We start from the raw sequence: 11,256 nt of genomic DNA, 5'->3' as shown, positions 1-11,256 counted from the left end.
CGAGAACCTCGCCTTCGGATTTTGTTTTTTCCTTTCAGCTCCGGCCGCGATCCGTTCCTTGGCACGTAGGTGTCTGAACCCCGGGGACCGCGGGACTTGGCCGCGGCCACGAGACCTTGGTTTGCAATGACCTCTGGCGGCTGCAGCGGGTGGTCTCGCCTCTCCGGCTCCGTCTCCCTGGAACCCCCTCGCCGTCCGAGCGCGCGCCAGGCTGACTGGAAGGAGGGAGGATGGCGGCCCGCGCCTCCGGTTACCTAGCAACCGGTGCCTTAGCAACAGGGAGGGGGCGGGACCGAGGGAGGAAGTCGGAAGCGGGGGGTGGCAAGTCTCGCGAGACTTGGGTTTGCGCGCGAACTCTTGAGCGGCAGGGTCCGGGGGTCGGGTCGCGGCCGCTGCAGGTCTTAGGCTGATCCGACGACTGCGGCGGCCGGGTCGCTGAGCCTCCCCGCCATGGAACCCTCGGCGGCCAGGATCAGGAACCTGCCCTGGTAGGAGGAGGCCCGGCGGCCGCGGGGGGACGGGGCGGCCGCGGGTTTCCGGGCGGGGCGATGACAGGTTCGGGAACCGAGTCGCGGGATGGTTGCAGCACCTCGGACCCCGCCGCGCTCGCCGCGGCGCCCGGTTCCCACCGTTCTCTTTGGAACTTTTGCCGGGACTCCCGCATTGTCCCCCTCCTAGTCGCCAGAATGGAAAGTGACCGCACCTGCAGACGGCCCGAGGGCTGCATCCTCCGTGCCGAAGTGCCCTCCTCCCTCCTGCCAGAACCTTCGGTGCCACTGTCGGTCAGATTCTGAACTAAAGCAACAGAAACTTCGTTATCCATTTTTATTGATCGACCTTCTATTAGATGAGCAGGCACCCTATTCGTTGTTGAAGCCTTAAAAAGGCCCTAAGAGGCAGATGCTGCCCCTATCCGAATTTTACTGGTGAAGAAACTGCATTTCAGAAAGGTCACATGACGTGCCAAGGTCCAGAGCTAGAAAATAGGCTTGGATTTTAATCCAGGTTGCCTGCATTCCGATCTTGCATACTTTTTTTTTTTTTTTTTTTTTTTTTTTTTGCGGTGCTGGGGATGGAACCCAGGGACTTGTGCTTGCAAGGCAAGCACTCTACCGACTGAGCTATCTCCCCAGCCCCGAGCTTGCATTCTTAACCAGCCTACAGCAACAACCACATCCTCATGGTGCTTTAAAGCCGTGGATGGGATTTGGTGTGGTTTAGAAAAACCCAGGCTGTCCTTGTCTAATAACTAGTTATATTTGTTATACTAAAAAACATAACATAAAATGCATAGTTGTGACCATTTTTATATTATGCAATTTAGTGGCATTAAGTACATTTAGAATGTTGTGCAGTCATCCCACTATCTAGTTTCAGATATTTTAATCACCCCAAATGGAAACCCCTGTACCTGTTGGCCCTTAGTCCCCATGATCCCCTCCTCTCCCACCCCAGACAATCACTAATCCACTTCCTGTCTCAATGGATTGGCCTGTTTTGGACATTTCATAATAGAACCATACACTGTGTGACCTTTTGTGTCTGACTTCTTTCACTCAGCATAATGTTTTTAGAGTTCATCCTTCATTCCTTTTTACGGCCAAATTATATTTCATGATATGCATAGACCACATTTTATTTATCCATTCATCTGTCCATGGATATTTGCATAAACGTTCAATTTCAAATTCACTTTGAAGTGGGAGGTGTCCATGCAGGGTGAGATTATAGGCATATGTCTAAAAAGATGAAATTGGAGCTATTTTTGACCCCAGCACTATTGTCATTTGGGACCAGATACAGGGATGCTGGGGGATGGGGACAGCATGCTGTCTGTGCATAGTAGAATGTGACCCTAGCACCTACCCATGAGATGCCATTAGCGCCCTCCACCCAGCTGTAACAACGAAAAATGTCTGCAGAGACAATTGCCTCTGGTTTAAAACTGTGGTCTGTATTATTCAAACTTAAAGGATTTGTTTCTCTTCCTCTTTGAATTAGGATATGAAAGACTGTTTTTGCACATAATAAGTTATTCTCGTGTATGTTATAATGTGCTAAATTGCATTTTAGGGTTGAAAAATACCGGCCACAAACACTGAGTGATCTCATTTCTCATCAGGACATTCTGAGTACCAGTAAGTATCCGTATGTCAGTCAATTGCTGTTGTCCAGCTTGCTGAATCTATATAAGTTTCTTGGTGATATTGTCTCTGCTGAGTAATTATTTTAAAGAAACCAACAGATCTTCGTAGAATGTGGCTTTCAGATTTTACCTGCATCTGCCCTTGATTGAGATACCGCATTGGGTGGAAGTGCATTCAGCCCATCTCAAGGACCCCAGTGAATGAGGCAGTTTCCAAATACTGATAGTGTCTCTCTTTCCTCCTGATATCAGTTCAGAAATTTATCAGTGAAGACCGACTGCCACACCTGCTTCTCTATGGCCCTCCGGGGACAGGAAAGACATCCACCATCCTAGCCTGTGCTAAACAGCTATACAAAGACAAAGAATTCAGCTCCATGGTCCTGGAGGTAAATAGGATTATTCTTACTCCATAATGACTAAGGACTCCAGCCTCTTTAGTTCTGCTAATTTTATTTTACTTTGAAAGTAGTTGCCCACTGGCAATTGGGAAAGAAGCAGATCTGGAATAAGGTATTTCACTTCACCTTTTTCTGTAGTGGTCTGCATTAGCATTGGGCAGCTCAAGGGCAGTTAGTTGCATAGGAGTTTTTCTTTCCTGTTGCCAGCTTCTACCAAACTCTCCCTGATGGCCCTTCTCATCCATTCTCCACATCCCACTGCCCTGTTCATGCTCAGAAGACTGAGCTGTATTAACGATAAGCTCCCTTGCTCTCTGGCTTCTGGGCGGCTTTGCCATGCAGAGGTCAGAGGACAGAAGGAAATGATGGCTGGCCCATCGCCAGCACTAACAGAAGACAGTAGCCCATCACACAGTGCAGCCCCCCTCAGCCTTCTCCAGAGGCCTCCAGCCCCTGCTTCTCCAGCCCCTTCAGGCTTGGGGTACTGCAGAACCCCAGGAGGCCCACGGCCCACCAACAGCTTTTAAAACAGCTCTTCATTTAGTTCTCTTTAATAGTGGCATACTCAGATGCCAGCTGAATATTGTTGGGACCTTGACCGATGCATTTAGGTCACAGAAATCTAAATATTGTCTTTTACAAGAAAAACTTTTGACTTACCCTTTAGACACGGGTCTCAGAACCTGGCTGCCGCCACTGGTCTGAACTCAGTGTGTTCACAAGTAGTGACCCCTGAGTTGCTCTGGGCTGTGGTAGGCTCCACCTTCCTAGCTGCACTAGACAGTTTTACAAAGATCAGCTCCATGGTCTTGGAGGTAAATAGGATTACTCTTACTTTACAAGTAACTAAGGACTCCAGAGGTGCTGTTCAGGGTGACCAGGACAATTATTTACTTCCCAAATTTGGGTAGAAAGATTGTCCTCAAAGGGTGAGGGAAAAATAGCCATTTGCGTTTCAGAATATGATGTGATGATGGAGTGAATTTGAATGCTTCTGTCATCTTTTTTAAAAAAAATGATTCGGTCTTCGCCATCATTAGCCTGGAGAACTAGTTTGCTGAGCTGGATTGATGAGAAGATGTATAAAAAACAAGAATTCATAGATTGCAAATGATGTCTTTTTCACTGTGGCTTCTCTCCTCCGCATGTAGCTGAATGCTTCAGATGACCGAGGAATAGATATTGTTCGGGGACCAATCCTGAGCTTTGCCAGCACAAGGACAATATTTAAGTAAGAATCGTTTGTGTAGTTTCTCTCCCTAGAGATTTTGACCACTGAGATGATACAGCTTAATTTTCTTAAATTCCCATTTGCCAGCTTAAAAAGGCAAAAACGACTTTGTCAAAGCAGGCATGGAAAAAAAGAGATAAAGTTCAGGTGTGTGGTGAGAAATGTTATGAAGCTGTGTTAAGATAAAATGTCATCTAACCTGCATTAGCAGTTTGACTTTGGGAACCTTGAACTTTATGTTGATAGTTATCTGAGGACTGATTGCATCCTCAGACTGGATGAGCTAGTTTGAATTTAAACAAAAATAAATTTGAGGTCAAGTTGAGCTCAGAGGGTGGTTTAAAAAGAAGAAAAAGGTGAAAGACTGGGGCATCCCGAAGGAGGTGGAAAATGCAGATATTGGGGCTGGGGCATGGCTCAGGGGCAGAGCTCAGGCTTGGCATGTGCCAGGCCCTGGGCACTGTCCCCAGCCCCAGGAAAGACAGCAGTTAGGGAGAGTGCGCTGTGCAGGGAAGCCACAGGCACAGAAGTGCAGACAAGTGCAGCAGTTAGACCTTAGTCCCAGCACCGGTCAAAGGAGTGGTGGCGCATTTCCTGTCTGTGACCACACATGGCTCAAGGTTCCACGAGAGCTGGACGTCATGAGACGGCCTGAGACACAACGTGGAAGTGCTTGTTTGGGCCTGGGTGTTGAAGAGACTGGAGAATGTCCTAGACATGCCGTCTGTCTTCCTAGGAAAGGGTTCAAGCTGGTAATCTTGGATGAGGCCGACGCCATGACTCAAGATGCCCAGAATGCCTTGAGAAGAGGTAAGAGGAGCTGCCAGGCACCCGTGTCCACCCATGAGCGCCTGGCAGGGCTCTTAGGAGCTCTGGGTGTCAGGTACCAGTGTGGCTTGTTTTCCTTTTTATTCATTTTCTGGTCCAGAGGAACTTCTGTGTACCGTTCTCCATACACCCAATGGTCCAAACAAGACACCCCTGCGGGACTGGGGAGATAGCTCAGTCGGTAGAGGGCTTGCCTTGTAAGCACAAGGCCCTGGGTTCGATCCCCAGCACCAAAAAAAAAAAAAAAAAACACCCCTGCAGCCAGGGGGGTCCCATTTCAGCAGCTTGAGGACATAAGCCCTATTGGGACTTCAGGGTGACCAGTCACAGGTGCTTCGTCCTCCTGTGTGACTGGATTCAGTTTCAGGTTGGGAATTTGAATTCTTTGATGGGAGGTCATGGAAAGTCACTCCTAAGCCATTGCCTCGGCCCTTCTGCCGTGGACACCCCTAGACAGGAAACAGCCAGCAGAATGTCTGGAGTGTGCTCGGCTGACGTGACCACTCGCCAGGTTCTGCAGGGAGAACCCTGGTATTTGTCGGTCTTGCAGGAGCCAGTGCAGAATTTCTTTTAAAGAACCGTTGTCGTCTCATTAAGATTCCAAGGGAATCAGATTCGTGAGAACGGTCCTCAGGAGCTTGGGAGGGAAGGAGTGGGTTGTGGCAAGCTCAGGGGAGGAGGAGGCAGTAGCACATTCCTGTCCTGGATCTTTGGCAGCCTTTCTTCAGCATCTTGTTCCGCAGAGTGACTGTCAGTCTGGTCAGATCCCCGTGTGAGAACACGGGGTCCCTGCAGAACCATCCTGGTGTCTGAGCATCTTAGCTGGGGTGGTTGCTCCCTGGAGCGCTCTGGGGCCTGCAGATGAGGGCCCCTGGAAAGTCTGCAAGAAGCCAGTCTCCCCCGGCCCCGCCTCCCAGAGAAGTGGGGCCCCACCCACTGCCACTAAATGCACAGAACAGGATCTCATGTACTGGGCCTCAGATCTTAAGGGAGAAGTTGCCAAGGTGCCAGAATCGTGGCAAATTATAAAAAAAAACCCTTGTCCAGTAGCTTTTGAAAGAAGAGTGGCCAATCTCGTCCCAAACGCCACGACGCCCTCCCCACCTGTAGGGAGTGTCGAGTCTTTTCCTATACCCTCGTGGGACCACAGAGAGGCCAGGGTTTGGCGTCCTTTGAAGAATTGACATGGCCTTTGACCTGAGGTGGTTTTATTTTTCTTCACTAGTGATTGAGAAATTCACTGAAAATACCCGATTTTGCCTCATCTGTAACTATCTGTCCAAGATCATCCCCGCCTTGCAGTCTCGGTGCACGAGGTTCCGGTTTGGTCCCCTGACGCCTGAACTCATGGTTCCCCGCCTGGAACATGTTGTGGAAGAAGAGAAGTGAGTCCATCGTAAAGCAGGAAAGCCCCTCGGCTTGGGCTGGAAGGGAGCCGAGGGGGGACCCTGGGCGGCCTGGCTGTGACGCTGTGGATGACTGAGCAGAATGCCTGGCTCGGGTGGGCTTCGGGCTGCCAGCTGCTGTCGTTTCCCCTGGTACCTCTTGGACATTCCTCCTCATAAGTCATTCGACTCTTCTCGATTCCACCCTCCCCCCTGGAAGCTGTCCCAGTTTCCTCGTCTGTCATTGGAAACTGCGTGCTGCCGAGTCCCTTCTGCTAGAAGGCAGGGTGCTGAGGCTTTCCGTTCTGAGTGATCAGAGGCCAGGCGGGCCACCAGCCCGAGCAGCTGCTGATCCTGAAGCAGGTGTTGGGCTCGGTGACCATGTCCCTCCAGGGCGCTCTCTTCCCCAGGTGCTCACTAAGATGGCTTGGTCCTGTCTTCTAGATTTGGGCGAAGCTGTGACTAATATGAAGCCCCTGTGCTAAGAGCCAGAGAGAGTTCTTGGAGGGGTTGATCAGGAGAGTACTGTGAACTCTGTTCTTTTTCTCTCTCCTTCTTCGGAAGCCCTGATAATTGGAGGCCACCTTGTTCCCAGTTGAATGCTGGTGCTGTCGGGGGCTCATAAACCCCTTTGCCTATTAACTTTCAGAGTTGATATAAGTGAAGATGGCATGAAAGCACTTGTCACTCTCTCCTGCGGAGATATGCGAAGGGCCCTGAATATTTTGCAGGTATGGTTCTTCTCGAAGAAATCTCAAGTCCTTGCTTCAAAATAGTTTTGGGGGAAAGGCCCCAGGACAACCAGTCTGTAGCTTCAGAAATCTGGAAATGGTAAGACAGGTCTCACAGGGTCCCAGGTCCCCTTCCTGTCTGTATTTGGTTAATTGAAAGCATCAAGCCAGGTACAGCAACTGGTAGCTGAGGCAGGAGGATGGCAGCCTGGGAAACCTAGTGCGACCCTATCTTCAAAAATAAGAAAGGGCTGGGGATGTAGCTCGGCAGTAGAGTGCCCTGGGTTTAATCGCCAGTCCTCCAAAAACTATCAAACAAACAAAAAGAATTATTTGTTCCAAACAAGGCAGGGAAGGAAAGGGTTCCGCAGCTCTAACAGCAACAGGCAGCCGGCTCCTGGGTGAGGCTAGCTCTGACCACTGTCCTGGACCCTGGTCACAGCACTGCTGCAGGAAGTTCTTCTTGGCCACCTGCAGCTTGGCAGCTGCTGAGGGTCTCAAAGAACCCCCCGCCCCGTGTCTGCAGAGCACCAATATGGCCTTTGGGAAGGTGACGGAGGAGACGGTCTACACCTGCACAGGGCACCCGCTCAAGTCGGACATCGCCAACATTCTGGACTGGATGTTGAATCAGGACTTCACCACAGCCTACAGACGTATCCTTCCTCGTGCGCTGCCATGTTGAGGCCCAGGGCGCCCGGAGCGCAGTGCAGCCGGCACCTGCACTTGCTGCCAGCAGACGTCTGGCTGCAGTGACTGGCCAGCTGTGGGAGCAGGGGTCTGCAGGTGGAGTGGACACTTGTCCTTCACAGCCCAGTCTTCCCGAAGGGCTCCGGCCTGTGTAAGGCCTACAGCAGTTTGGCTAACAGGAGGAAAACAGTCTTTGGGCTAGAAGATGCAATCATTTTAAAGCAATCAGTGTTAACTCTTGTTTTGCTGTAAAATTAAAAGCTAGGAATAGTGAGGTGAAAGCATTTGGTTCTGTTCTCTACTAGAAGGAGACAGCTTTCCCTTGTAGAGAGCACTTACTGAAGATAAAACATAGAAAGAATTGGGCTTGAAATTGGAAAAGCAGCAGCTGTGCTGGGATTAAAAGCCCTGCTTTAAAGCCATCGGGGTCAGATGTGAAGCCCTCCGCCGCTTGCGCACCCTGGAACGTGTTCTCTGCCTTGACAGCACCTCCCAGGTATCATGGAGTTGAAAACTCTGAAGGGTTTGGCGTTGCACGACATCCTGACCGAGGTTCACTTGTTCGTGCACAGAGGTGACCCGCTTTGTTCCCTGGCTACGCAGCTGTGGCAGGCACTCCCTTGGGTTAGCGGGTGACAGAGGGAGCTCGCCAGGCCTTACTCTTGAAGCAAAGAAATAGGGAGGACGTACTATAAACCTGACCCTCAGTTTTTAGTAGTTTTGTCTTGCTGTTTAAAACTGTGTTCCAGGGGCTGGGAAGATAGCTCAGTCGATAGAGTGCTTGCCTTGTAAGCACAAGACCCTGGGTTCGGTTCCCCAGCACCCCAAAAAAAAAAAAAAAAAAAAAAAAACTTTGTTCCAAAAGCCTTGTTTTAGTCTGGAATTGACTGGGGCGAGTAGAAGCAAACTCCTGAAGACTAGCTCAGGAAGTGGGTTTTTTTTTTTTTTTTTTTTTTTTTTTCGGTGCCGGGGATTGAACCCAGGGCCTTGTGCTTGCGAGGCAGGCACTCTACCAACTGAGCCATCTCCCCAGCCCCGAGCATTATGTTTTAATTCACATTTCTAAAAGAATACTTGACCCTGTGGAGAGGGGGAGTCTGTCTGAATGTCAGCCAAAGCAATCTGAAGGACCCATCTCTAACTCCACGTTTGCTGGAACCTTCTGTAGCGTGGCTTCTCAGTCCGGGCAGCACCTAGGGATGGCCCCGGTGGCTCTGGGGAAGAGCCGGGTGCAGCATTTTTTCCAGGCTCCCGTGTGATCCCTGTTCAGCGGGTTTGAGCTCTTCCCTCCTCATCTCTGCAGATGGAAGGCTGCCTTGGCCAATGGCTGTGGGTTCTGCCTCTATAACTAGTTGCTTATGTGTTTAAAGCTGAGAACTCAGCTTCCCCGTTAACTGGAAGAGCCACCCAAAAAGAGGAGCGCTATTGGGCCTTCTGTGTTCTCGGGGTCACTGTGGGGTCACACACACTTTTTTTTAATCTACACTATGAAGAATTAGAAAGTAGTGAATGGAAAGTATGAAACTCCACCATTTTTACTTTCGCAGACATCTGGGAACTTGTGATCAGTCTGAGGCCTTCAAAGTTCACTCTTACTATTGATGTTTAAACTCAGACTTTTCCTCTGGGGGTTTTCTTTTCTGGGGGCAGCAGGGCGAGACATACTCACTTGACTTTGTTTCCCCCAGTGGACTTTCCATCATCAGTTCGAATACATTTGTTGACCAAAATGGCGGACATCGAGTGAGTATTAATTTCCCAATTGAAATGTATTTTTCCCCTGTTGTGAAGCTTTTGTTTCCACTTGTGTATCTCAGCTCTTTGGGTTACCTCATTTTGGTATAACCTAGTTTGGGGTAATAGTAAGTGGAATGTGGCAGAGGATGTGAGTTCCTTACTTAAGTAAGCACCAAGGCCAAACAGATGAGTTCCACATCTGAGATGAGGCCTTTCCTTTGGCCTCAAAGGCTTGGCCATCTTAGTTCTGCAGATGCTCTTTTCGGGGGAGGCCTGCTCCCGTTTGGACAGCTAGGTCGTTTGGGGACGACCAGCTATCCAGCTGTCATTAAGGCACTTGGGCATACGAAAACATATGGGGAGGAAAAGTAAACACAGACTCAATTTTCCACTTTGCCTGGTTCAGTACACACTGTCATTAGCCCCCAGTGAAGCTGGCAGCTGTCATTTAAGTAGACAGAGCGCTGGGTTCAAACTAGCATCAGCACAGGCCAGCACTCATGTGCTGTCACTGAGCTTTCATGTGTACAAATTAGGTCACTTCTTATCACCGTGCTGTATGATTTTGCTTCTGATGGTTGGGCACTGGGAGGTGGTAAGATGAACCGCCGGTTCCTGCTCTACGTACCAGACCCCAGACTCCCATGTCTATTGGTTCAACTTCACCATGAAGGAAATCTCCACTTTAATTCCTCTTCGTGCAGTTGGAAGAGGAAGAAATAACCTTTGATCACATGAATCCTGCCTGTCTAGAGGTAGAACAAACCAAGTCCAGAACACTGCTGTTGGTAAACTTTTAAAATCTGTCTTCAAGTTTCAAATTTCTATACCAGTGTGGAGTAAGGAGGGAGTGTCAGGGACACCTGAGGTGGCGGTCAGGGACCTCCTGGACAGCTCCCACACCCTGCTCCAGCAGCCTTCCGCTCCTTACACTCCTCACAAAGGGCAGCTCTCCGACACGTTCTGTGTTCTTGTGGTTTTTTAGGTACAGACTTTCTGTTGGCACCAGTGAGAAGATTCAGCTGAGTTCCCTCATTGCCGCTTTCCAGGTCACCCGAGACCTGATTGTCGCAGAGGCCTAGACGCCCGAAGCTGTTCTCCAGGTCTCAGCCCATCGCTGACGGGAATGAGGCTCAAGTGCCGTGTGGGGTGAAGCCAGTCAGCCCATGTCTTGAAAAACTCTGGTCCAGGCGCGGGTGGGCAGATCTTTAAAAAGTACTGTCTGTGATTGTTTCAAACACCCATATAGAGAACAATTTTAATGTCTGCCTATCTCACCACACTTTTTTTTTTAAATATTTTTACCCTTTCGTTTCTTGAATAACAGCAAACTGCCCTACCCTATTTTGGTCCGTAACATGAGATTCTCAAATCTAATATGGTCCAAATGTCTTTCAACTCAAAAATCCTGACCTCCAAAGTTTATGAATCTAATATTTGGCATTGTCTACTTTCTAAGCAGTAATGCTGATTGTCTGGTCCAAACTGTTAAATTCTTATAAAAGAGTGAATACTTTTTAAAAACTAATCTTTTTGTTTCCCCTCTTGCATAATTATTAGCAGGTCTCAATGGTGTGGACAGGAAGGAAAAAACTTGCATTTTAAATAGAGCTAGCCTCTGAATTGTGCCATCAGAGGCCACTGGGAGGGCCTGCCAGATGAGGCCAGCCCTAAACTGGACCTTCTCAAAGGACTGATGTGGGCACCGTGGTCTGCTTTAGTTCTGCTTTAAGCTGGCTGGGTGCTCACCACCGGAGGCTCCTCCTTAGCTCTGCCATCACCGAATAAAGGTTCTTCTGGGCTGTTCCTTACAGTGGTGTCAAATTCTTACAGACAGGCCTGCACCCAGCAGGGGCTCGACTGCAGTTTTCAGCTTTACTGTGGTTCAAGTGCAGTGTGTTCAGCAGACCAAACTTCAGTTTGGTCTTGGGTTGGACGGGTGGTACCTTGTGCGACGCTCCAGTGATGCTGGGCTGCAGCTCCCAGCAGCCGCAGGGTCACAAGCCACCTCTGCTCTGCAGGGCACTGTGCCAGGCAGCCAAGCTCTTCAGCATGTCAGGTGTTAGAAGGCCGCCCACGTGGCATTTCCAGCCCACAGTGGGCGTAC

The 11,256-nt window shown here is 49.7% G+C and overlaps 1 protein-coding gene across 1 annotated transcript; it reads left to right on the top strand.

The window, feature by feature from the left end:
• The first annotated feature begins 347 nt into the window (after nucleotides 1-347).
• On the top strand, nucleotides 348-10,977 carry Rfc5 (replication factor C subunit 5). The gene is made up of 11 exons (XM_047562961.1): nucleotides 348-488; nucleotides 2,074-2,138; nucleotides 2,399-2,535; nucleotides 3,699-3,778; nucleotides 4,515-4,588; nucleotides 5,832-5,991; nucleotides 6,641-6,722; nucleotides 7,249-7,378; nucleotides 7,909-7,986; nucleotides 9,101-9,155; nucleotides 10,135-10,977. The coding sequence occupies exons 1-11, from the start codon at nucleotides 451-453 to the stop codon at nucleotides 10,229-10,231; spliced, it is 996 nt and encodes a 331-aa protein (XP_047418917.1). The 5' UTR covers nucleotides 348-450; the 3' UTR covers nucleotides 10,232-10,977.
• The last annotated feature ends 279 nt before the right edge of the window (nucleotides 10,978-11,256 follow it).

Source organism: Sciurus carolinensis, chromosome 8 (genome assembly GCF_902686445.1).
Source record: "Sciurus carolinensis chromosome 8, mSciCar1.2, whole genome shotgun sequence".
NCBI lineage: Eukaryota > Metazoa > Chordata > Mammalia > Rodentia > Sciuridae > Sciurus > Sciurus carolinensis.
This window is presented reverse-complemented; position numbering and strand designations above follow the sequence as displayed.

Excerpts from the sequence above, each read along its gene's own strand:
- Rfc5 (XM_047562961.1), top strand. The coding sequence starts at position 451 with ATGGAACCCTCGGCGGCCAGGATCAGGAACCTGCCCTG. Across the intron at positions 3,779-4,514 it reads AGCACAAGGACAATATTTAA|GAAAGGGTTCAAGCTGGTAA; the intron begins GTAAGAATCGTT and ends CTGTCTTCCTAG. Across the intron at positions 9,156-10,134 it reads ACCAAAATGGCGGACATCGA|GTACAGACTTTCTGTTGGCA; the intron begins GTGAGTATTAAT and ends GTGGTTTTTTAG.